The 22,649-nt window shown below is 51.1% G+C and overlaps 7 protein-coding genes across 7 annotated transcripts in view; 4 read left to right on the top strand and 3 right to left on the bottom strand.

Moving 5' to 3' along the window:
- Positions 1 to 6,025: 6,025 nt before the first annotated feature.
- On the top strand, positions 6,026 to 7,105 carry PpBr36_07855 (uncharacterized protein; the record flags this gene model as incomplete). The annotated part of the gene is made up of 1 exon (XM_029894989.1): positions 6,026 to 7,105. The coding sequence occupies one exon, from the start codon at positions 6,026 to 6,028 to the stop codon at positions 7,103 to 7,105; it is 1,080 nt and encodes a 359-aa protein (XP_029748846.1).
- Positions 7,106 to 9,528: 2,423 nt separating this feature from the next.
- Positions 9,529 to 10,467, top strand: PpBr36_07854 (uncharacterized protein; the record flags this gene model as incomplete). Its single annotated transcript, XM_029894988.1, has 2 exons — positions 9,529 to 9,760; positions 9,920 to 10,467. 2 exons carry the CDS (start codon positions 9,529 to 9,531, stop codon positions 10,465 to 10,467), a joined length of 780 nt encoding a protein of 259 aa, XP_029748845.1.
- Positions 10,468 to 10,724: 257 nt separating this feature from the next.
- Positions 10,725 to 12,094, bottom strand: PpBr36_07853 (uncharacterized protein; the record flags this gene model as incomplete). The annotated part of the gene is made up of 2 exons (XM_029894987.1): positions 10,725 to 11,978; positions 12,068 to 12,094. The coding sequence occupies 2 exons, from the start codon at positions 12,092 to 12,094 to the stop codon at positions 10,725 to 10,727; spliced, it is 1,281 nt and encodes a 426-aa protein (XP_029748844.1).
- Positions 12,095 to 13,959: 1,865 nt separating this feature from the next.
- PpBr36_07852 (uncharacterized protein) lies at positions 13,960 to 16,229 on the top strand (the record flags this gene model as incomplete). The annotated part of the gene is made up of 4 exons (XM_029894986.1): positions 13,960 to 14,624; positions 14,735 to 15,235; positions 15,323 to 15,799; positions 15,914 to 16,229. 4 exons carry the CDS (start codon positions 13,960 to 13,962, stop codon positions 16,227 to 16,229), a joined length of 1,959 nt encoding a protein of 652 aa, XP_029748843.1.
- A 1,710-nt stretch (positions 16,230 to 17,939) lies between these two features.
- Positions 17,940 to 18,929, top strand: PpBr36_07851 (uncharacterized protein; the record flags this gene model as incomplete). The annotated part of the gene is made up of 3 exons (XM_029894985.1): positions 17,940 to 18,134; positions 18,231 to 18,837; positions 18,925 to 18,929. 3 exons carry the CDS (start codon positions 17,940 to 17,942, stop codon positions 18,927 to 18,929), a joined length of 807 nt encoding a protein of 268 aa, XP_029748842.1.
- Positions 18,930 to 19,778: 849 nt separating this feature from the next.
- On the bottom strand, positions 19,779 to 20,525 carry PpBr36_07850 (uncharacterized protein; the record flags this gene model as incomplete). Its single annotated transcript, XM_029894984.1, has 1 exon — positions 19,779 to 20,525. The coding sequence occupies one exon, from the start codon at positions 20,523 to 20,525 to the stop codon at positions 19,779 to 19,781; it is 747 nt and encodes a 248-aa protein (XP_029748840.1).
- A 1,297-nt stretch (positions 20,526 to 21,822) lies between these two features.
- The window catches only part of PpBr36_07849 (uncharacterized protein), a gene marked incomplete at both ends in the record, with an annotated part of 3,956 nt that continues 3,129 nt past the window's right edge, over positions 21,823 to 22,649 (bottom strand). Inside the window, one exon of the mRNA XM_029894983.1 lies at positions 21,823 to 22,508. Coding sequence (XP_029748946.1) covers positions 21,823 to 22,508 — 686 coding nt within the window. The remainder of the gene's footprint in view (positions 22,509 to 22,649) is intronic.

Raw genomic sequence — 22,649 nt, 5'->3', positions numbered from 1 at the left:
CAATATGGTGACCCGCACCGATGCTTCCGCCTACCGCACCCTTCCTCCGATCCGGACGTACGTGCCTACGGATATTGATGGAAATTATGCGTGTCATGGTCTACAGTATGACGACCCCACGTGGGGTTTGCCATGTCCACGGAGTACCTTGAATAAGCCCATAGAGGCGCTCCACGTTCAATTTGCCATCAAGTCCACAGGGGAAATCTAGCCCGTTAGATGAGTGGTGTCTCAATACTGTAGAACTTGTTGAGATTCGATCTTCTTTTGGTTACCTTGCAAAGGGACTGAATAATATAGTACCCTACAAGTTACCTGTGCAACCGTAATGTAAGGGTCAGGGCCGACATCGTTTTGCTGAGTGGCTGAGAATTACCACTTCCAACTTACTACCGGAATTGCTCCGCATCTGGACATAACGGGATTTGTCCTGGAAAGTTGGAGAAACATAATCCGTGATACAATGTGGCGGACTCTGGTACTTGGCATCAGCCGGGCGTCGCTTTAGTTCTTGCGGCGGTGCTCAGTTGACAAATGCCGCCCAGACACTCATACAGCAAGTTTGCTTGCTTTCTGCCTCTGGGGGTTCGAGCAGAAGAACCAAGAAAGATATCACCAAGAAAAAGAAAAAGAAAAGCAACACTGCAGCGTGCTACCGTGCAGATTTCACCAAATACCCAACCGCCCTGCTGGTTGAATAATTGGGGTCACGTCCCGCGATCCTCAATTCCCGTCACTGTCACTCAAAACTGGCAAGACTCCATGGATATCATCTGGGCCTCCTCGCAGCCTCACCTGCCTGAGTGGTCAAAACGGGTCATCTATGGTGAACAGCAAGCGCCCTAGTCCCTAGCTCTGCAGGTTTGTTTGTTCCGTTGGGCGCGCGCGGGGGAGAACCTTGACTGGACCAGCGTTGGAGGGGGGTCTCAGATCGCTACTTGCGGTATAATTGGCCTGCGAAATGATTTGACCGCCCCCCAATTCAGCGGTGAAGAAAAATAAGACCAAAAAAAAGAGGGCGAGACCCAGGGCGATTGCAACTAAGGTTTTTACTGTGTCAATGAGAACAAAGAAAAGATGGGGAGCAAACAGACCAGCCATGTCTCAAACCGTAGAGCTAGCCTTCGCGACCTGCAGCATGCATCACCCATGGGAAACTGGAGAAAAGAGCAACCAGGCAGGTGGTGCTGCTGAATTCACGCATCCCCATGCCACCGATGCCAGCCGGTACCCGTTGCTCGTGGCTGCGTGGGCAAATTAGTGCGTTATTGACCATGGATGGCTTAGATGAGGAAGGGGTCATCATTTAGGACCGATACATATTTTTATGTCTGGATCCGATCATCTCTTTTGTGTATGGGTGTGTGTGTGTGTGTGTGTTCCTGGGTGTAGATATGTCAAGCAACAAGTGGTGTAATAGGCCATCCAGGCAAGCTGAACAGCCGTCGCTCCTCTCTTTTGCAGTTGCTTATGCCAGCCACAGAACCGCGTTTCACGCGAACCAGCGCCGCCTTTGGATCACATTGCTTATTTCTGCTCCAGGGCCCTATGAGGGTTTGTGCCTGATTTAATCGTCACGACCAGTCACAGTCGAAAAGCATGGGAGCAGCTGCAGCAAGGGACAACCAAATCCCGCCACCATTACGCAGTTTTTGATGGGATGGTTGGGAGCTTGTTTGTGGTTGTGCGGCTTTTCGATCTGTTCTGTCTGCTTTTTTTTTTTTTTTTTTTTCCTCGTTACCTTTGAGAGGGTAGGTGACACTGAAGCTGGATCTGCCGGATCCAATGATCATCCAATGGAGCGGCGGAGTCTGTCGTCACCGCCAACACACGTCAGGGTCAGCAACAGGGAACCCTCTTCGATCCAAAATCACAAAGTCGCGTTTGTGGCGATTTCCGCGTCAGTATGTTCTATCCTGTTATTGGATCACGAAAACCAGGTAAACGTTTTTTTTTTTTTTTTTTTTTTTTTTTTTCTCTTTGATCATGACACAAATGTGCCACAGAGTGCCACCTAACAAAGCGGCAATATGGAGTCCGATGTTCATCAGTTCGAAGCGGATCAAAGGAAAAGGCGTTCCTTCTTCCGTCAATCCAATCGCTTGGGGTACGGGCACACTGTGTCAAGGGTTTCACTCTATAAATTCCCTTAAATCCGATAGGTCAAGCTTGCTTTTTGGTGCGAATCAAACAAAAGCTGCTTTCTGGTTCTTCTCCACGTGACTTGGTGTAGAAGGTGTGTCGCGGAAAATGAACCAAGGCTAACTGGATTAGCTCTCACACCCAGTATAAGCACAGTGACTACGGTGCGGTTTTATTTGGCGCGAGCAAATCTTTGGGACTCTTTCTAGGATGAAAGTCAACGCTGACCTGACGACTCCTCATCATGACCTGCACAGCCCGCCGAAATCCGGTTCAAGGGAAATACGAGAGGTCTGCGCGTTTCGAGGCGTTCACAGCCCACCAACGTGAAAACCTCCCCCAAGTGCGCCTTGGCTTGACTCTCGGGTTAAATATGTGTTGTGTTTTGTATGAAAAGAGAACAATGACCTCCAAATGGGCCCAAAGGGTCGACATCGCATATCATTAGTCTTTATTTTTATTTATTTATTTATGTATTTATTTTTTGCTTGCTTTAGTGTGTTATTAACCTGCACAAGTTTCTCATATGACCCCTCCACAGCTCTTCTAGGTCCCCCGGTTGGTTGTATGGACGGCAAAACTTGGATGAATAACGGGGGAACAAAGTAATAAGGATCGAAAACACCGAGACCGAATTTGTTGTCCTGGCGCCCGTTAATTGGATATTTTGGTTCATCAAGGAGACCCCCAGGACCCCGAGGGCGCTGGGGAAGATTAATTCGATTTGTATTATTGTTTATTATCACGATCACTTGAGTAGTACCGGTAAGTAATGTCTAGTCCGATTGGCAGGACATGGTCAACTCGCTATTGGACCCTGACATTTTCATGTGCCAGTAAAGAAACTAGACAGGACCAAAATTGGAATTGGGAATCCATGCCTAGGCGCCGCAGCTAGTCCTTCATACGTTGAGATTGTTTGTTTTTGTTTTTTAAAATCCAAAATTATGTTTTTCGTTTCTTCTTTCCCTTTAACACAGATAGTGGAACATGAATAGAAAAGCAGTCTGTGCACGAGCCGACTCATGGGCTGTTTGCAAAGTTCTGCATCCAGGCAATCACTTCATCCTGTCTTGGGAAGAAAAAAAAAAGGCATTTGTTATCGCAGTCCCTTGATAATCTATTTCCCTCTTCTATTATGGTAAGTTGATGCATGAGACGGGGACTGTGGCATTCCAAGTGACAGTGCACCCAAGCCCAGACGCGGGTATCCCTGAGCCCGACGGCAAACCAAAAAATAGAATCATTTCAGATGTTAGGGTCACAAAAGAAGACCAGAGAAAAGAACAAAACAAATAATGAAAAAATTCCCGCAAGATTGGTACAGCTGGCTGGCTCCACTGTCTGCAAGTCAGTCGAAAAAACAAAGCCAGAATAAAAGTGCCCACTAACTGTTGCATGTCGCGTCGCCTCCACCCCCCTATCCTTTTTTTTATCCCTCTCTTCCATCGTGTTTTATTCCGTGTTTATTTGACAGGCCGGCAGGCATTCAAGGTCACAGGCAATACAGGGCAGCAAGCGAATTTGACAGGTGATCCGTAATATTCCTTAGGCCTTGCTTGCTTCGTGGTTGAGCGGACCATTCCAACTCTAAATCCAGGAAACAAATAATTATTACCATTGCTCCCTGGAAAAACAAGAAGAGCTCGTCCGCCCGACAATTGTTTTCGCACTTTGCCATCTAAGTAGTCAAAACTTAGCAAATGACGGCGACAAGTTTATGACTGATCGATACTTTTGTTAGGCCTGGAATTAGCAACTTAGGTAATCCATTTCGCGTGTGAAGGACGGACACGGAGCTGTTTGGACAGGGATGAGTTCTGTCGCGAGTTGGGGTGAGACGGATTGGGCCCAAATGCTCCTAAACACACACCTCTTTCCCAAGGGACGGGCCTATTCAACATGAAGACAAAGACAAAGAAATGTATGGTAATCATGGGAGTCATTAGTGGTACGTAGCTGCTACCTGCAGTACGGTGCAATACAAGAAACAGGGTACCTACCTGGGGAACATGCGCAAGTGCTTCTTCACAACTGGTGCGGGCTTCCATCACGCACAGAGCAGACGAAGCGCAGGCTTGTGTTGCAGTCAGGCCGTGACCGCTCCTCCGTGCCTCCCAAGCCTTCAAAGCTCCTTTCACAAGCACGGGCGCATCGCCCCCTTGTCATCCACACGGAGCGCTTGACCGAATATGGTTGCGATCGTGAGCCAATGTGCCACTTCGCCGCACTAAACGCACTGTGACCGGGCGATTTCTCACTGTCATTACCGAGGGCCGCAAGGCCGTTTGTTTGGGGGGAAAAAGAATTAAATGAACGAAAAAAAAAAGATCCACCGCCCTATTTCCAGGCATGTCCTTCCCCCGTCTGGCTCCCTGTCATTTGATTGGCCACCCATCAACCTTACCCCTGCAGTGCCTTTGCAAGCCGACACACCCTCACCCCCCAAGTGCCTGTTTTTTTTTTTTTTTTTTTTCTGTCGTCGGGGGCTCGCTTCTTGGAGTTCCCACTCGTCATCACCACTCTGACTGGCCCTGGGCTACTCCCCTTCTCTTTTCATTTGGTGTGCATCCGCCCTCACAGAACCCTTCCTTTTATTTTTTCTTCTTTTTTTCCGTTTCCTTGTCCATTCTCGTCCATTTTTCAATCTGTTGACGACCGAATCCGCCCAATTTTATACGAAGGTCTTTTCTAAGTACTTTCGAGACCAGCGAACAAATTCAGTTTTGTTTCGTTGACCAGTCGGGATTCAGTTGGCGCACGCTGTTTTTTGTTTTTTGTTGTTGTTTTTCGCTTGAGCCCACACGCCTTTTCCTTGTCAGCTCTGTCGATTGCTGTGCAAAGTTTTGAGAGCTTTTTTTCGGTGGACCAACCAAACCTTCGATCTTCGACAAGAGCCCTCACGGCGGAACAGACTGGAAATTTGGAATCGGATCACTCACCAAGCATCGATCGTCTCTCGATACTTCTTTTTTTGACGACGTCTCCGGAAACCAGACACAAAAGGTTCGTTACGACCGATTGTCATTTCGTCCTGTACCCCCAAATTACCCTGGAAGCCATCGACGGAAACCTTTGCAAGCAAGCGTGTGATTCAAAGAGTCAAATCGATCGACGTGGGCCCTCACATTCGGATGCACAGTTGTCCACAGCGTTCGCCTCAACGACTGTAACAAACTCGACCACCATATCAATCAAGGGCGACTTGATTAGCCTACAACTGCAGCCACGAGCACGTCTGAATAAAACTCGATTGCCAGCCTTGGACTCGGATACATTCACTTGGCAAACGTTCAAAGCAAATTATTCGACCATTGGGTTGCATCACCATCTGGCAACTTCATTCACTGCATTGATACAGTCGCTGATCTTGGGATTGCTCACTAACAGTTACTTGTTCGCAGTAGCGTTACGACTCTGCATAACTTCCTCTAATACACCTCCACATTCCTTCGAGAAACATACGCGGATTGACGATCGGTTTCAAAATTTTCTCTGGTTATACAAGACGCAACAACCAATCACGAATATTCTCATCCACTGCGCCGCGCCCGTCAATTAGGAGTTGCATCAAAAGAACGAACGCCGACGGACAAGCTCAGTGAGATATCTGTCCACGGGAATCTATAATTGATCTACAGTCAAACGCACAACTGGAGACTCCTATGGCTGGGCTTTTCAATTAATCAACTCATCCCTATACCTTCCTCCGTCATCGTTAGCTCGCCTATCTGCAAGCCTTGGGAATATCGCCAGCAGTCGTGACAACCACCCTGCTGAGCTTTTTTTTTCAGGTGCTCCCAGTAGCTAGAGTTCTCGATTTGACAACATTTGTACCTCGACCCCTCCAATCGAGTCACAAACTCTGATCTACCTGCCCAACATGCCTGGCGGAGTCTGTGCTGTCCTCGACTATGATGTCGAGATGATGGCGGAGTATGTTGCCTCGATGGCCACCCGTTTGACACTCGGCAATGTGCCCGTCTCGCCCCCTTTTCAGAAGTTCGTGTCTCAGATCCTCACATCTACTCGGCTTCCAAGCACGACGATTCTGCTGGGAATGAACTACATGGCGAAGCGGATCAACAGCATGGCCCAGCGACAGGGTGAACCACCAAAGTTCAACGACGGTCAGGTCTGGAGAATGCTGACCACTGCTTTCCTCCTCGGGAGCAAGTTTCTTGACGACAACACCTTTCAGAACAAGTCGTGGTCTGAGGTCAGTGCCATTCCGGTACAGGAACTCAACACGTTGGAGATGGAGTGGCTTGCGGCTATGGATTGGCAGCTTTACGTCAACCTGGACTCGACTGCCGACTACACCGCTTGGTTGACCAGCTGGGCTCAGTGGAAAGAAGACAAGGAGCGACAGAAGGCCGCCGAGAGAGCCGCAGCGCGCGAGCGTCACATGCCTGTCGTCCCCAGGATCGATACTGATGTCTTCGCTTTCCACAATCCGGCCTGGCGCCAACAGCAAGTTGCTGAGTACGAACGGCTTCAGAGTCTCAATCAGAAGCGGACGGAGCTGTCGCCACCCAGCAGCGTGTCGGCACACAACTCCTGGTATTCTGAGCGACCTATGACTTGGGGCCATCCATTGACACCTCCGGACTCTGGATATGGTACTCCTGACTACAGCATCAATTCGGCTGCCAGCCACAGTGCTCAATACAATGAGTGGTTTGCCCGAGGCATCGCGTTTAACAACTACGGGCCCTCTCGCCAACCCGGGTACCAGTACCCCAACTCGCATCGCAACTCGTATCAAAACGTTTGTCACTCTGCTCGCCAGCCCGCTTCGGCACACCCCGGATATTATGGATGCAACCACGGATACCATAACAATATCTGGGATGCCAATAACATGGACTGCTCATCCTGCACAGCTTCGACTCACAACAAATCCATGCTTCACTTTGGAATGCCCCACACTCATGGCTTTGGTCAGCCTGTGATGGGCTAGACCCAGAGTTCACACATCGATTTCGATGCAGTCAGTTGCCAACATGGTTCAACCATTGTTGATTCACTCTTTTCTATTGCTTTGCCCTTTCCTCTTTGGCAAGCAACCCAGACTTGTCTATTTTGCATTTTTACGTTACGGAGTCATTTATTTGGAGGGGAAAAAATCGATACATTTGCATTTCAGATACCCCCCGAGGCAACCACCTTTGGAGCCGAGATCTGTTTACGTCCATTATCTCCGGACCAAAGGTAACCCTAGCACCTAGGCCCTCCTAGCTGCCTCCTTTCGGGGCTCACGCTGCGCTTGATGGATGGTCACAGACGACTTCATTTTAGCCCGGTTCTCGAGGCCTCTCCTGCCTTAATCCTTTCTGTGTTTTCTTATTTGCCCAATTGTTTCGGTATATTGGGTCGGCGATATATCCCCATTGCTTGGCGTTTACCGGATCTAATTTCTGAATCAAATCTCTCAACTCTCAACCATAACACCGCCACTGGATTCAGATCAGACAACATACGCCTCTGCTTCCCTGGTGTTCGGAATCGTCTGTTGAGTGTCTTCGACTATTGGCGTGAAATTTTGGCTACTTTTGGCGTTCGAACGAGCAATATTACTACTCGAAAGAGGTTCTGGGTGTCTCATCAAGTCACTCACAAGAAGTCGACATGAACTCGTGCACAAGTCTCAGAGCCAATGCTGTCGGGCACAAGACATGGCATTGGACATCCGATTGTGTAGAGACCTTGGGTCTTCGCTCGACAATCGCCAGTTTTGCCTCTGGAATGAGGCACATCAAAGAGTCTACCCACGGGTGTGAACGTCTCTGCCTTGCTGCATACGATATCACACGGAAACGAAGACGATTTTCAGACCTCACGCAGAGTACTTCACTTCGCTTTGTACTACTTACGAACAAGCTTCCGAGCTCTGCACTCACCGATCGGATCTGCCTTTTTTGTTCACGCCTGTCGTCCGTACGACATAGGGATAACACCCAAGGTCTGCACATTAGATGCCGGTTACCTGGGCAGAGATTCGGAACTCAAGTCTGGGGTTTCTATTTTGCTCATTCTTTTTTTCCATACGGAGTTGATAATTCTAGAAATGGTTTGTGGGATTGCTTGGGATTGATTGACAACTGCTTCTTTTTCTGACTTTTTCACATTTCAAATTCCCCCTTGTTGTTCGGTCTTTTTTTTTGGTTTCATGGGAAGCGGGATTTCAGTTTATATAAGTGTGCCAAGATTGAAGGCGCTTTTTTTCGTCCAGCTTTGATCTTCTCCATCATATTTTTCTTTTGCATTTTCTTTCACTTTGTCTCTCATTCCTTGGGGCGCTCCGCTATGATATGAGATTACGAAAAGTTTGTGCTATCAGCGAAGTTCATAGAACGGCCATCCCAATTGTGGGAAAGTCATGAAGAGAAGGAACCTTGAGTGGAGACACATTGTTTCTTGCTCTTCTATTTTTTTTTTTTTTTTATATTCTTTCTCTCCAGATTCATTCGCATGCAAGAGATGAGCGGGATTAATAGTTGTCTGCAGGCAACTGAATCTAGGTGTTCAGCCTTGCGTGGAGTCGCGGAGTGGACATTATATTTATCTTTTTTTTTTTTTTCCTTTGTTGCTTGGAGGGTGGGTTGGTTGTTGGGAACGCAAAGGCACAAAACTGGCAAAGTCATATAACAACAAAAAATGGAAGTAAACAAGATAATATAAACAAAACATGATTATCATCACCCACCTTGAATTTTTCTTCTCACCTTCCTCCCGTGCAATAATGATTGATTTGTGCGCTTATTGTTGTTGGTTGCCATGGTCACCAGTCCGTCTCGCACCTGACTTTTTGATCAGATGTGAATATTGAATGAGTTAGTTCGATGATTCTGTAGGTATCGATAGATAACTGGTGATGGGAATGAGGCGTCCAATTCCGATGTGTTCTTTGCAAATAATTGATGTGCCATGGCTGTTCTCGTCCTCGACAAAACACGGTACCTGGTAATGAGCTACCTTGATGAGTATGATTGGGTTGTGTCACAGTGTTGAATACAGTGCACAACCAAGCTCTTGTGTTTTTGTCTGCGGCCTGATGAAGCTATCATCCCAGGCAAATATTGGACTTTATCCTTCTTAAGTCCCTCGGCTGACAGCACAACCTAATATTTTCGTGTTCGACTACGAAATCCAGCAAATATATCCAGCAAAGGAATCTGTCCCGTGCAGGGAAGCAAAATTTGATTAAAAAAAAGAAAAAAGACACGAAGGCAAACCCCGCGAGGCATCTCCCGTCTTTGCCATCCGGTGGGTTGACCTGGTCACTTGGGGGTGTGCTTGACAAACGCTGGAAAAAGGGGCGATAGAGGTGTACCAAGGGCAAACGCTGTCACGAAGCGCCAACCTCCGCCCCACAAAAACAGAATGTCCCGGTTCGTCTCGGCCGGGGCGATCGACGCCGCGACGGGCGAGGTGGTGAGCGCCGACGACCAGCATCAGCAACAAGGCGGGGAGGCGGGCAGCAGTCGGAAGCAGGAGTGGTCTGCCGTCAGTCGGGAGCTGGACGAGCAGCGGAAGCGGAGGGAGGAGGAGGCTAGGAGGATCGCCGAGGAGGGTGCAGAGCCGAGTCTTTTTGCTATCTTGCAGGCGAACAAGGGTATGCTTTTTTTTTTTTTTTTTTTTTTTCTTCTCTTTGAAAGTCACCAATACATAGCCTGCCTGGCTCTACTCGTGGTAACATGAACAACTGACAACGGAGCGAGGGTGGACCCCGCTACGGGGTCTTTGGGCAAAAAAACAACGACAAATAATACAGCGGCGAAACAGGCTGCGTTTGAGGAGGCGAACAAGATCAAGAACCAGTTCCGCGCGCTGGACGAGGACGAGATTGAGTTCTTGGACGAGGTCGCGGCGTCCAAGCGGGCCGAGGAGGAGCGCACGAGGAAGGAGGTCGAGGAGGGCCTGGACAGGTTCAGGGAGCTACAGCAGCTCAAGAGCAAAGACGGTGGCGGCGACGGCGGCGCTGAGGAGGACGGTGGTGACGGGGACAAAGAAGACTGGAGCTTTGGCACCGGGGCGGGCGCGAGGAAGCGGAGGAGGAAGGACGACGGCGGCGGGCTGAGAGGTCTGAAGGGTGTCGTCAGGCGCAAGACGGAGCAGGGTGCGGAGAAGAAGGATCCCGGGGCCGGTGACGTCGCGTCGGAGAAGGTGGAGAGTGTTGATGGTCCGGCAAAGAGTGGAGAGAAGCCGGCTGCTGGTGATAAGACGGTTCCTCCGGTTCAGGCTGAGACTCCTGTCACAAATTCACAACCAAAACCAAACTTGGGCTTGGTGGCTTACGGTTCAGATGACGATTCGGATTAGTAGTCTAAGGATCTATGCAAAAAGCCTAATAAACTCATCGCTAGCAACTAAAAAGAAAAAGAGGAGATCATTACATCTTGTATACAGTTTAGGAGCCAGTTGCATATTTTCCCACCCGTTTATACATGCAGTCAACAGGAACAAATACACATGTTGTACAGAAGACGCCAGGATGGACAGCCAAAGCTGGATGCCCAAGGCAATTGCGATATACGCAACCACAAGATGACATGGTCAGGGGCAGCCACTGGTGGCAATTAACCGTCCAGATTGCCAACATTGGGTATCTTCTTGCCGTCGCCTTGAAACTGCCGAGCACCCCACCGCCAGGCTTGCCTCAGGTGGCTCTTTATCCAGCCCTCAATTTCTTCCTCGGGGACGACAATCTGCCGCGCCCGAGCCTCATCATCAGGCGTCAGCTCGAAGCGCCGCATCCTGGTCCGGATCCTTGGGTCCAGGACAATAGGGTTGACCCAGACCTTTTCCTTGGGCGGTTGCTGGGCACCACTCTCCTCTTCGCCCTTATCAGCCTTCCACACGCTCTTGACCCAGTCCTTCTCTGCAGACTCGAGGGACTCCTTGATCTCATCTTCAGACTTCCACTCGCGGTACGTGGCCAGACAGGCGGCTGCGACCTCGGCGCCAATCTCATCCGCCGTTTGCCTCCGGTTCAGGAAGCGCACAAAACGGGTCGGCGTGCCGAGGAAGCCAAGGAGATGAGGGAAATGGATCGGGACCGATGGAGTAAGCTCGGCTGGGACGTGTGGGCTGAGCTCAGAAGATGAATATTGCTCCGGCGTGTTGTACGGCTTCGGTTGTGGTGGTCGTTTCGGCTTGCTCTCTTCGCTCTTCTTCTCTTCTGCCTCCTTGCCCTCCTCTATCTGAGCAGCAACAGGCTTTGGTGGCTCAGGCGGCGCCACTAGAGGTCCCAACCATCCCTCGTGTAGGCCGCGGATGTATTCCTTCCACGTGTGGCGCCCCACGACGATATCGCCCCGGACGCCGGCAAACTCCCTGACGCCAGACTTCTTGCGCATCTCCTCAACGATCTCCTCGGTCGTCGGCTCCGACTTCTGCTCCGGCAAACCATCGGGCGTCTCGGGTGCGACCTCACCAGCCGCCCTCCTCCTGCGGCGAATCTGCTCGGCCACGACGGCCCGCACGTCGCCCTGCATCCTACCCTGGACAAACTCCCAGTCCAACCCGCTGGCGGCCAGGATGGGCTTGACGTACTCGACAAAGTGGTCCTGCGCGACGCGGAAGCCGTCGCCTGGCGGTGACTCGAGGTAGACGGTCAGGCGGCGCGGCATCTCGCTGGGGCTCCCGACGGGCTCCTTGGCGATGTGCGAGACTGCGCGGGCCCACCGGGCCGTGGCGCGGCGCTTCTCTCGGCGGTCGTAGATTATTGCGGCGCTGAGGGTCGTGGAGACGGTCCAGAAGATCATCCAGTTGCGGGACGGCAGCTTCTTGGGCAGGGCGGGGAGCCCGAGCATCCGCAAGGCGCGGTTGCGCTGAGAGTATAGGCAGAGCTAGTCAGCAAGGCAGGCAATGCTTGGCTGGTTTGTTTGTGTACTTGTTGGTAGGTTGTCGATCAACATACCTCTGGCGGCTTTTGCGTTGAAGCCATTGCTGCCGGTGGAGAAAGCAGCTGCACTGCTAGGCTGCTTGATGTTCAGGAAATACAGCGCTCGACACGCGGAATTGTATGGCGACGAGATACCTCAGGATACAGACTTGCAAACTAAGGTCGTCCAAAAAATTCCATCATCAGGGATGAGCTTTGGTGTGCGATAAGCCTCCAGATAAGCCGTGGAGCTTGCATGATCGACATCTTAGCTTGCCATTGGACAGTCATTTTTTACCTGTGGGTCTAGACCACGTTTCGTTGTGCATGTTGCATCTTGAGACCAACCGGGTTAAATTGGTTTTATTCTTTTTCTCCTATGTTGCCGCGTAGAACATATTGACATCCATCTGGTCGGCTTCCGGCAGGCACAGGAATTGCTGTTGTATTTTCTGAACCATGCATGTGATATCGACTACGTCCAACGGTCGGCTGATGAGAGCTGCCTTAGCATTTGGTTAGATTGAGTTTACGATAGAAATGATCTTGATCAATACTTGAAGTTTGGCATGTGCCTTGTCTCACGTACCATTCCCAAAAATTGCATGGTGCACGAAGAATATTAAGCTTGTGGACGGAGATTTCGTGATTTGATGTTGGTCGAACCGCGGTCTCTTTCATCTTTTCTTCTCTTCTCTTGTTTGAATTAGATAAAATACCCCTATTCCTCCCGTATGTCCAGAGTTGTCAGGTCCAACGATCGATATCTACCAACAACTAAAAGGCATTTTTATAAAGTATGATCACCCTGATGCTGTTACTATCAATGCAGGATGTCATAAAATAGATGCAGTTGCTATACGGATACAACATACAGTACTGCATCGCAGCAAACGGTCTGCAAGGTTGACCCCTCTTGCTGCCATAGTGGCCTGGACCTTGAAAGTCGGCGGCTGCCAATCGTGGAGGGCCAAGGCCGCCGTCGCAGGAGCTGCTGTAGTGTGCCCCTCATCTCTTTACCGCCCTGAGATACCGCACATGGAATTAGATCCCTGTCGACAACCACACTCCAACAGACGAGAACCAAGAACTAACTGCTACGCGGAGGCAGAACCTCTCCACTCTTTGGTATGCCGCCAGTCGGACCCTTTTTCGGTTTCAGCAGTATTTCCAAGAAAGTCCAATTGGGAGCAGAGCAGCAGATCGTCTCTTCTTTTTCTTCTTCTTTCCTGCGCTCAGCACGTTCATCCAACCCCAGACGTACCAAAATTACAACGTGCACCTACCTGCGGCCGCTGCTGCCACTTGCCGTTGCTTGCTGCACTGACCCGACGAGAATTGCATGGCCGGTGCCAAAAACATTCTAGAAGCCAGCCCTTCCAGTCTGATTCGTACTGTACAAAGTGATATTATCCCTTCCACCAATTCCAGTCCCTGTCACGGAAACACAACCAAGTCAGACAGGAAGCCAAGCAAGGGATAGAGGGGACTGACCCTCACCGCGAGCCCGCCCTTGACACGACACAGCAGCCGACGGCCACTTTTCCCCCCTTTCCACCCCACTACAACCCCTACCGAGCCAATCCAATCGCCAACCGCCCCGATTTGCCCGCCATTTGGACACTGCACTGTCCCTGCACTTGACTTTCTTCGAGAGACTTTTGCCTACCTTCTTTACCACCTTTCTCAAATTGACACTGCTCTGCCTACACACCCTTATATGCTGTGCTGGTGGCAAGGAAAGCAGTGCATTTCTTTTTTTTGCCTTAGCTTCAGGAAATCAACGGTGGGCGCCAGTTGGGCGAGGACTTGGCCTTCAGATGAGAGCCGCAGTCGAGCGAGGCATCTGAACCGTGCTATACCATACGAAAACGACCCTGTCCCTTCCAAAAAAAAAAAATCTCCAATTCTAAATAAACACCGCAAATATGGACAATCAAGGCAACCGCCTCTACCTCAACTTCGACAACTCGCATCCGCGCCCAGGCGGTTCACTCAACGATCGAGGAGCCTATCCTACCACGCCCTCGACCTTCCCGCAACCTGTCTTCCCCGGCTCGAACCAGCAACCTCCTTCATCCTCTGGCCAGGGCGGCGCCTCTTCCCAGCAGAGCCAGCCATACTCAACGGGTTATGCGCCCCAAGGCTACTTTTCGCAGAACCAGTACCCTGCTCAATATCCCGCCCAGCCCCCGCATAGCCAACAATCGCACGGCTCCGAGTACGGCGGTCAGCAGCAGAGTAACATTTACCAGCCCCGGTCCAACACCCCAGGGACTAATGATCCCAATGTAGGACTGGCACATCAGTTCTCCCAGCAGAACCTCCGCGCCCCCTACGGCTCGCGTGGCCCTTCTCCTGCGCAACGTCCCCGAACCGCCGGTGCGCCTGGCCAGCAGCCATATGGAGGCTACCATAGCCAGCCCATGCCACCTGCGCCAGCGCAGTACCCCGCCCTCGAGTTCCAGCCTGGCCCAGAGCGCAACCCGGACAAGTATGGACCGGGTGCCAACAACAACCAGAAGAAGTGCGCACAGCTTGCTGCCGATTTCTTCAAGGACAGTGTCAAGCGCGCGAGGGAGCGCAACCAAAGGTCAGTCACCCATTTCGTTCACTGCCAACTCGTTGGATGCGAGGCGACAATGGCCTGGCACCACTCTTTTAAAGGATTGTCAGCTGATTTGGACGCCATCCTACCCATAGGCAGAGCGAGATGGAGCTCAAACTCTCCGAACCGAACCAGTCGCAATCTAGAAAGGAGCAGATTTGGTCGACCGGAGGGCGCAAAGAAGGTTCATACCTGCGCTTCCTGCGCACCAAGGATAAGCCCGAGAACTACAACACCATCAAGATCATCGGCAAGGGTGCGTTTGGTGAGGTCAAGCTGGTTCAGAAAAAGTCGGACAACAAGGTCTACGCCATGAAATCTCTGATCAAAACGGAGATGTTCAAAAAGGACCAGCTTGCCCACGTGCGTGCCGAACGAGATATTCTTGCCGAGTCGGACAGCCCTTGGGTCGTCAAGCTGTATACCACTTTCCAGGACGCCAACTTCCTATATATGCTTATGGAGTTCTTGCCTGGTGGTGATCTTATGACCATGTTGATCAAGTACGAAATTTTTTCGGAGGATATCACGCGCTTTTATATTGCAGAAATCGTGCTCGCTATAGAAGCGGTTCATAAGCTTGGCTTTATTCATCGGTAAGTGAACCCGCACCATGCAATGGATGATTGTCCTCATGAGTACAGCCTACCTCTTCGAATATTGCCCGACTAACTCGTTTCTAGTGACATCAAACCCGACAACATTTTGCTTGACAGGGGAGGGCACGTAAAGTTGACTGACTTTGGTCTTTCGACGGGCTTCCACAAGCTGCATGATAACAACTACTACCAGCAGCTGCTGCAAGGCAAATCGAACCGACCCCGTGGTGACCGCAACTCGATCGCAATCGACCAGATTAACTTGACCGTCTCTAACCGAGCGCAGATCAACGACTGGAGGAGGTCGCGACGTCTAATGGCCTACTCCACTGTTGGTACCCCTGATTACATCGCACCTGAGATCTTTACCGGACACGGTTACACCTTTGACTGTGATTGGTGGTCTCTGGGAACCATCATGTTTGAGTGCTTGGTCGGCTGGCCCCCGTTCTGTGCCGAGGACAGCCACGACACGTATCGGAAGATTGTCAACTGGAGGCAAAGTCTGTACTTTCCCGACGACATTCAGCTGGGCGTCGAGGCAGAGAACCTGATTAGGAGGTGAGTTATCAACTGATTTTTACGTGATACAAAGGCAGCCAAGACGCAGAAGCTCGATTGTGTAATCTTCTTCCCTTTTGGACCTCGTCTCATTACTGACTTGTCACTTGTTAGTCTCATTTGCAACACGGAGAATCGCTTGGGGCGGGGCGGAGCACACGAGATCAAGAGTCACTCCTTTTTTCGCGGAGTTGAGTTCGAGGGCTTGCGACGGATCAGGGCTCCGTTCGAGCCCCGGCTTACATCCGCCATTGACACGACCTACTTCCCGACGGATGAGATTGACCAGACGGACAACGCGACAGTGCTGCGGGCACAGCAGATGCAGCAGCAGGCAACCACCGGCGCGCCTGTGCGCGAGGAGACTGTGGAGATGAGCTTGCCTTTCATTGGTTATACGTTCAAGCGTTTCGACAATAACTTCCGGTGATAGAAAAAAAATCGACCCCCTGTCAGTTGTCGTTTTCTTTTTTTGTTGCGTTATCTTTCACCCTCACTCTTGAGCCATGTCTGGCCCTGTATGCGTGTTGTGTGTACTCGGCTGTCTGATGTGCGGTTGGCGGCAAAAGGGGCGGCAGGAAGGATTCAAAACCAAAGCATTGTGAGAAAGCGCTGTTTCGGTTTGAAGGCAAAAGCTGGCGTAGGGCCACTTGTTTTTTGTGTTCTCCTCGGGTAATAGATGCGGAGAAAGCATGTTGTTAATCTTGCTGCTGGGTATCTGCTCAATGCATCTCCCTTTCTGGCTCGTTGAAACTTGGGGAACTGGTGATCTTATTTTCGTTCAGTATGTTATGTGTTGCCGCTGAGAGGGAGAGGAGGATGAGCCTAGTTTGGGTTAACAAACCATGGGAATGTGACTGACAAAGACAATTGCCAGATCTGTTTTTGTCTCTATTTTGTGGGTAGAAACAGTCCCCTTGACTTCTCTTCAGATGCATCCCCCAAGAGATTTTGCATCTTCTTTTGATGTCAAAAAGCAGCATCACAGAAACACCAATATGTTGCTTGGCGCTTAGCCGCGTCCAAGAGGCTGAGCGTGGCGGTGTAATCAGACGTTCATCATCCTTTGGCAGATTTGATGGGTCTAGTGTGATTGTGTGCATTTTTGCTCACTTTTTTTTTTTTTTTTTTTTTTTTTTTTGTCTTTGTAATAGCTTGCCAGTCTGCACCCTGTCGGCTTTTAAAAGTGCTTTGGAGTGCCAAGTTGCTTACATGGTGGGTGGTAAAGGCGCTCAGCCCCCGTGGGACTGCAGTGTAATAGGTGAACAGGGGCTATTCCCGCAATGCGAGTATACTCTCGTTAAGAGGACATGCAAGTTCTTCACCTTTGACAGATGTTCTGGACTGGTAAGTTGAGAGTCAAGACTCCAAAAGTAGACCAGGTTTGCCTGGCACAATTAAAGCCATAGAATTACGCTATGCGATTACTTTGACCAAGGTATGCCAAGGTGAAGCTTGGTCTGCTAATCTCGGCTGATGCTTACTACGGTACATACAACAACAACAACAACAATAACCGTCCTGCTCCAATCTCCATCAACTTTGCAAGTTCTGGAATGCCTTCCAGGGGCTTGACATCTATGGCGCAGTCCCACATGCTGACCTTATTCTTCAAGACCTTTGTTTCTGGGGAGTTTCCATCCTGGTCAAGAACCCAAAGGCCCACCCTAAAGAGGCCCTTCACCTTGTCGGAGTTCGGCGTAATGTCACACCGTAGACTCATGTAGCCTAGCGGGCCGTTTCTTAATTACATTAAGTATTCCTTGGCATCTAGTAAAATGTCCATTCTCTTGGCATATGACAGGACGACTAAGCTTATTCTAGTCCTTTTTTGGGCCAGACAGGCTGGACAATGGCTCTCATGGAAGCCGGGACGGTGTATTTGGTTAGTGAGAGAGTAAGCTTCTCTTCGTGGCACAAACATAAGAGTCGCAGTTCCTTCCTGGCTTCACCATGATCGATTTGGTCAAGAACATTATCTCCTCTTTTTCTCCAAAAACATCCTTCTTCTTCGGCAACATCTGCTTTGGGGCCCACCTGGTGATCTTGGCACTACCTCCATCGGCTGCAGTGTGGAGTCATATCACCAACAGCAATCCGGGGCCAGCGCTTGAGATATACAATTAAGCCAGCAATCGAAATGCGGCTCAAGGTGTTCGCAGTCTGGGGCTTGACGCTGGGCTCGGTCATGAGCGCGCCCATGCCCAGACCCGCTCCTGAGCCTGCACCCGAGCCCGCACCCCTCGATGGACCTGTTATTGACTTCGTCACGGGCGCAGGTTTGATTGCTGTGAAAGCCTGCACTGACTTGCTTGCAGCTTGGGCAACTCCAAGAGTATGATGTCGTCTGCAAAAGCCTCTAGTTTTTTTTTTTTTTTTTTTGGTTTAGTATCGCTGACTTTTTATCTGTGTGAAAAAACAACAACAAAAGATATCCAAAGTCGAACCTCCGCCAGACTACGATGCCATCTGGAAATCTAGCGAAGAGGACATCGTCAAGGTAATTAAATGCATGGAGTCAAATCCGGGAGTGGAACAGAACCAGAAACTGCTGGGATATCTCAGAGATTCGGAAGCGCGTCTCTACTTGCTTGGAGTAAAGAGACGAAACGCCATGGCAGTAAAATCCAAGGCAAATGAAAAAGCCGACATATTCAAAAAGTACACGGGACAACTAGACGTCCTGGCGGACTCGCTCAACAAGGCGCTGACGACAGGACAGCCGCCCGATATCGCTGCGTCCCCGCAGGCGTTGAACACGGCGACGAGCCAGGCGCAGGGCGGCCGACCCCCGAGCTCACAGGGTTCCTCGTCGCCGCCGGGCGGGTCAAGCAACGCCCTGTCCGGCGGCGCCTGGAATAGTCGGCCGGGCAACAAGGGATTGCAGCGGGGTAATACCCTGTCCGTCCTCGAAAAGGGCCTAACAGGCGGCATCTCGACGTCGCCGCAGCCGCCGCACCCGTTGCAGCGCGTGGACACGTCCGCGTCGGCGGGATCTTCTACGTCGGTCTCTGTCCCCCGGCCGGCTCCTAATCTTGGTGAGTTGGGGAGGAGGCCTACCTTTACATCTCAAATCGCCCGGCGTAACTTGGCTAGCAAACGCAGGCTTCCTCTTTTTGTTGAAGCTTAGTTGCAAGTTTTTTTTGTGGAGTTGTGGTGTATTCTGCTTTTGACTTGCTTATATAAATGCGCGGTAGCTCTTTGTTATTTCGTCAGTAATGATAGTGCTCATTGTGATGCTGTTTGTTTGTTTCGTTTTCAACCGGTTGCAGGAAGGTATTTGTATGATTCGCAAGTACTCTAGTAAATTAGGGGGACAGTAATACCGCTAATATGGTGGCCCATCACATGAAACCATTTCTTAATCCATACAAGACCGATGTATCTGTCAGGCCGTCATCTTCTCCTAGAGCCTCAAAATCATACTCAATAGTTGCTCGCAAACTTCTCTTCGCTCAGCAACGCCATCCATCAACTCCGTGTATACGAAGATCCGGCTTGCATCATGAATCCAGCCAAATACCTCTGATGGTAGTTGGACGTTAGGGCCATGGCTTGGAAAAGCAGGAAGACTGATAAAAGGCTATGGACTCAGAGCGCATGTCTAAGGCTGCGCAGTGGCAGTACACGGTACCTTACATATCTCTTTGTGCTAATTGGAAAAAATCCGAGTAAAGATAGAGACTCAGACAAACAACCATGTCAGCATTTCTTTGTGGCTTACCAATCGCCAAGGAAATTTATTTGGAAACCGACTTGGGCGTCCAATTTCCAGAACTCCAGGACCACCTATGTAGAATATCGGGAATTGCCAATGGCGAGGTGAGTTAGACTGCCGTGGGTATTTTATTCATTATTTTTACATGAGCCAAAAAAACGTGGATGCAGTAGTCCACCCTGCTCGGTGGCCTCTTGAGGCCCTGATTCATTACAATTTCGGATGACATGAGGCACTTTCACAAGTGAAGGTTCGCCATCATCAACCCCTCGCGCCAAACCCCGGAGCGGCATTGAACCGCTCTTCTCGCTCCGTCATAAACATGACCTGGAACCAGTACTCCTTGGCATCCGGGTCCCAGTACTCAAACATCTTGCCCTCGCGCTTGTCGAGCTCCCGCGCCGGCACCTTGAAGCCGCACGTCTCGTACGGCTCGGCCGCCACGAGCAGATACTGGTAGTTCCTGTCGGGCTCCTCGACGCGCTGGCTAAACGCCGACATGACCTGCCACTTTGGCACCGTGCCGGGCGATATGTCGGGAAACTGGAGCTGGAACAGCAGGCCCTCGGCCCTGGTGACGGGATCCCGGATCTTTGTGATCTTGTACCCGGGCCTCCCGATCTTGACGGCGTTCTTCCTCGGACCGCCGCCGCCCAGCCCCAGCGCGCTGAACCCGGCGCCCACCACGCCCACCGGCAAGCCCGTCTGCGGGTCGATGTTCTTGTCCCTCCCGTCGCGCTTCTCCTGCGCGGCGCGGCGCGCCAGGTTGGTCTGGTGTTTTCGGCCCTGCGTGTGCGCGAGGTAGGAGCCGTCGTTTTGGTGCACCGTCAGGCACAGCCGGCACTCGAACGCGCCCAGGTGGTTCTTGAAGATGTACGGGTCCTTGTCCAGGTCGATGTGCTCGAGGGCCAGCTTGCGCAGGCGCTCCCGGCGGTCGGCATTGGTGGCGCTGTGCGAGGCAACGCCGCCGCCGCCGAACTTGGAGCCGGCGCGGTTCTGGTAATCCATGCTCGATGAGGAGACGAATGTGTTTGTGGTCGGGTTTTCGTTTGCTCTCGGGTGGTTTTTTTTCTTCAAGGTTCTTTGGAGGATGGGTTTCAGGGGTGGTTGTGGTTGTGGTTGATGCCAATGGAGTTTGATGGTAAAGTTGCAGCGTCGCCATTCAGATCAATCCATCAATCGGTCGCGCGCAGAGATGTCACTTTTTTGCGGGGCGCGACCCACATCCCGGCGTCAAACGCGTCTAGAGCACAGACTGTTAGTTTCTACTTGCTGTCTTCGCAATGACCACTTACTTGGGACTTTCATCGCCGCCGACTGCATGGTATCAAATCCTTTCCTTAATGCAGCCTACCTTTCTGTTCAGGTCTGAGTTTCTACATGATGCTTTTGATAGTGATACCGGCCCTCTGGTTACATGCGACGCGCATTTGGATGGGTCAAATGCCCACCCTCACCAAGATGCCTGCTTCCCCCTCCCATCCCCACATCTTTATCTAGCGAACGAGCATCTTGAATCTCTTTAATATATAGGCCTTGGACAGTCTATACCTATTCCTTTGTATACACTCACCACTACCATTTATGGACGTTCCAGGAACCACTCAACTGCCTGGTACGGGTCAGAGACACATTGCCATGGCGGGCGGAGACGGGGACGTAATGGTCTACGTGTCCCGTGAAGCGCCGGTGAAACTGTTGGGCGCTACGAGTAATTATAACAAACAAAAAAAAAGTCAAAAAAGGGCCGATCGTGGATCGAACACGAGACCTAGAGATAATCGCGGATGCACTGCAATCTCTCGCTCTACCACTGAGCTACCAGCCCACTGTGGTGGTGGTGGTGACCACCGGTGAGTAGCAGCCGAGGTGCACATGTTCGGTATATCAGACAGTCTACTCTGGGCTTTGCTCGACCTTTCGTATCTGTGATTCCTGAGTGAGTCACGGAAGCGAATCTTTGAGGCACGGAAGCGCTCGCGCAAGCAAGTGGGTTTCTGGTGTGATGGTGTGATGGTCATCAGTGGCCGCCACTAGCCGCCGTCCCGTTTGTAGACCCACCGACTGATAGTGGAATGCCCTGCTATGTCGACTGTTATACTGTTGTACTGTGTTGTTAACTCCCATTTGGGAAATTGACAGCGACAAGTCCTTGAAACTCGATCAAGCTGATACGTACTTGTAGAATGATCGGACAAGGAAAGTATGTCAGGCTTGGACGCGAACATGCACATTTGTCTTCCAACTGGGCAGTGTCAATTATTACTTGACCAAAGGCATGTATATACAACTAACTGTATGCGATTCACAACCCCCTACCCGCAGCAGCTGGGTGCGTCTCTCGCGACAGCGACTTGTCAAGGTGCATCTGCGCCTCGAACGCCTTCCAATCGTTGCGAAGCCCGCCCTTGCGGAAGCACTGCTCTTCTTCTCCGTCCTTTTCCTGCTCAACCCCAACACCCGAATTGCTGTGTGCTGCGGCCGACATGGGCTCAGACGAGGTCGCCGGCCGCGACGCTGCCAAAGACGGCTCTATGAAGCTGCTGCCGCTGCCGCTGCCGCTGGACGACACGCTGTCAGAGTGGTGCCGACGACCGCCGTGGAACTCTGCGGACCGGCTGGCCAGCGACTTGCGGATCATCATGGCGCGCTGCTCCTGCTGGACGTGCTCGCTCCAAGACCGCCTGTCCGCGTCGCTGAGCTTGCTGAGCTTGCGCTGTTGCGAAGGCGCCGCGTGCAGATATGGCGACAGGTGGCCGGTTTCATCGTACACGAGGTGCTTGCCATCCTGTCCGTACTGGCGTTGTTGTTGTTGTTGTGTCCGTCGTCTTTCCCGGAGGCGTAGCATCCTGAGGATGACAAATACGGAGATGGCGATCAGGGCAACGAGGCCGACTATGATGGCGATGAGGACCAGTGTTGTGGAGTCATTGCTGCTGCTGCCATTTTGTTGGGAGTCGCTGACGGTGGTATTATTGGTAGTGGCAGTGGCTCGCAGCGCGAATAAGGATGTTGATGGCGCCATGGCGAATTATAATTTGTGTATGCGTGCAGTCGAACGTGAATGAAGAAGCAAAGAAAAAGCTTGTAGTTTTTTTTTTTTTTTTTTTTTTTTTTTTTTTTTTTTTTTTT

This window comes from Pyricularia pennisetigena, chromosome 1 (genome assembly GCF_004337985.1).
Source record: "Pyricularia pennisetigena strain Br36 chromosome 1, whole genome shotgun sequence".
In the NCBI taxonomy this organism is placed as follows: Eukaryota; Fungi; Ascomycota; class Sordariomycetes; order Magnaporthales; family Pyriculariaceae; genus Pyricularia; species Pyricularia pennisetigena.
This window is presented reverse-complemented; position numbering and strand designations above follow the sequence as displayed.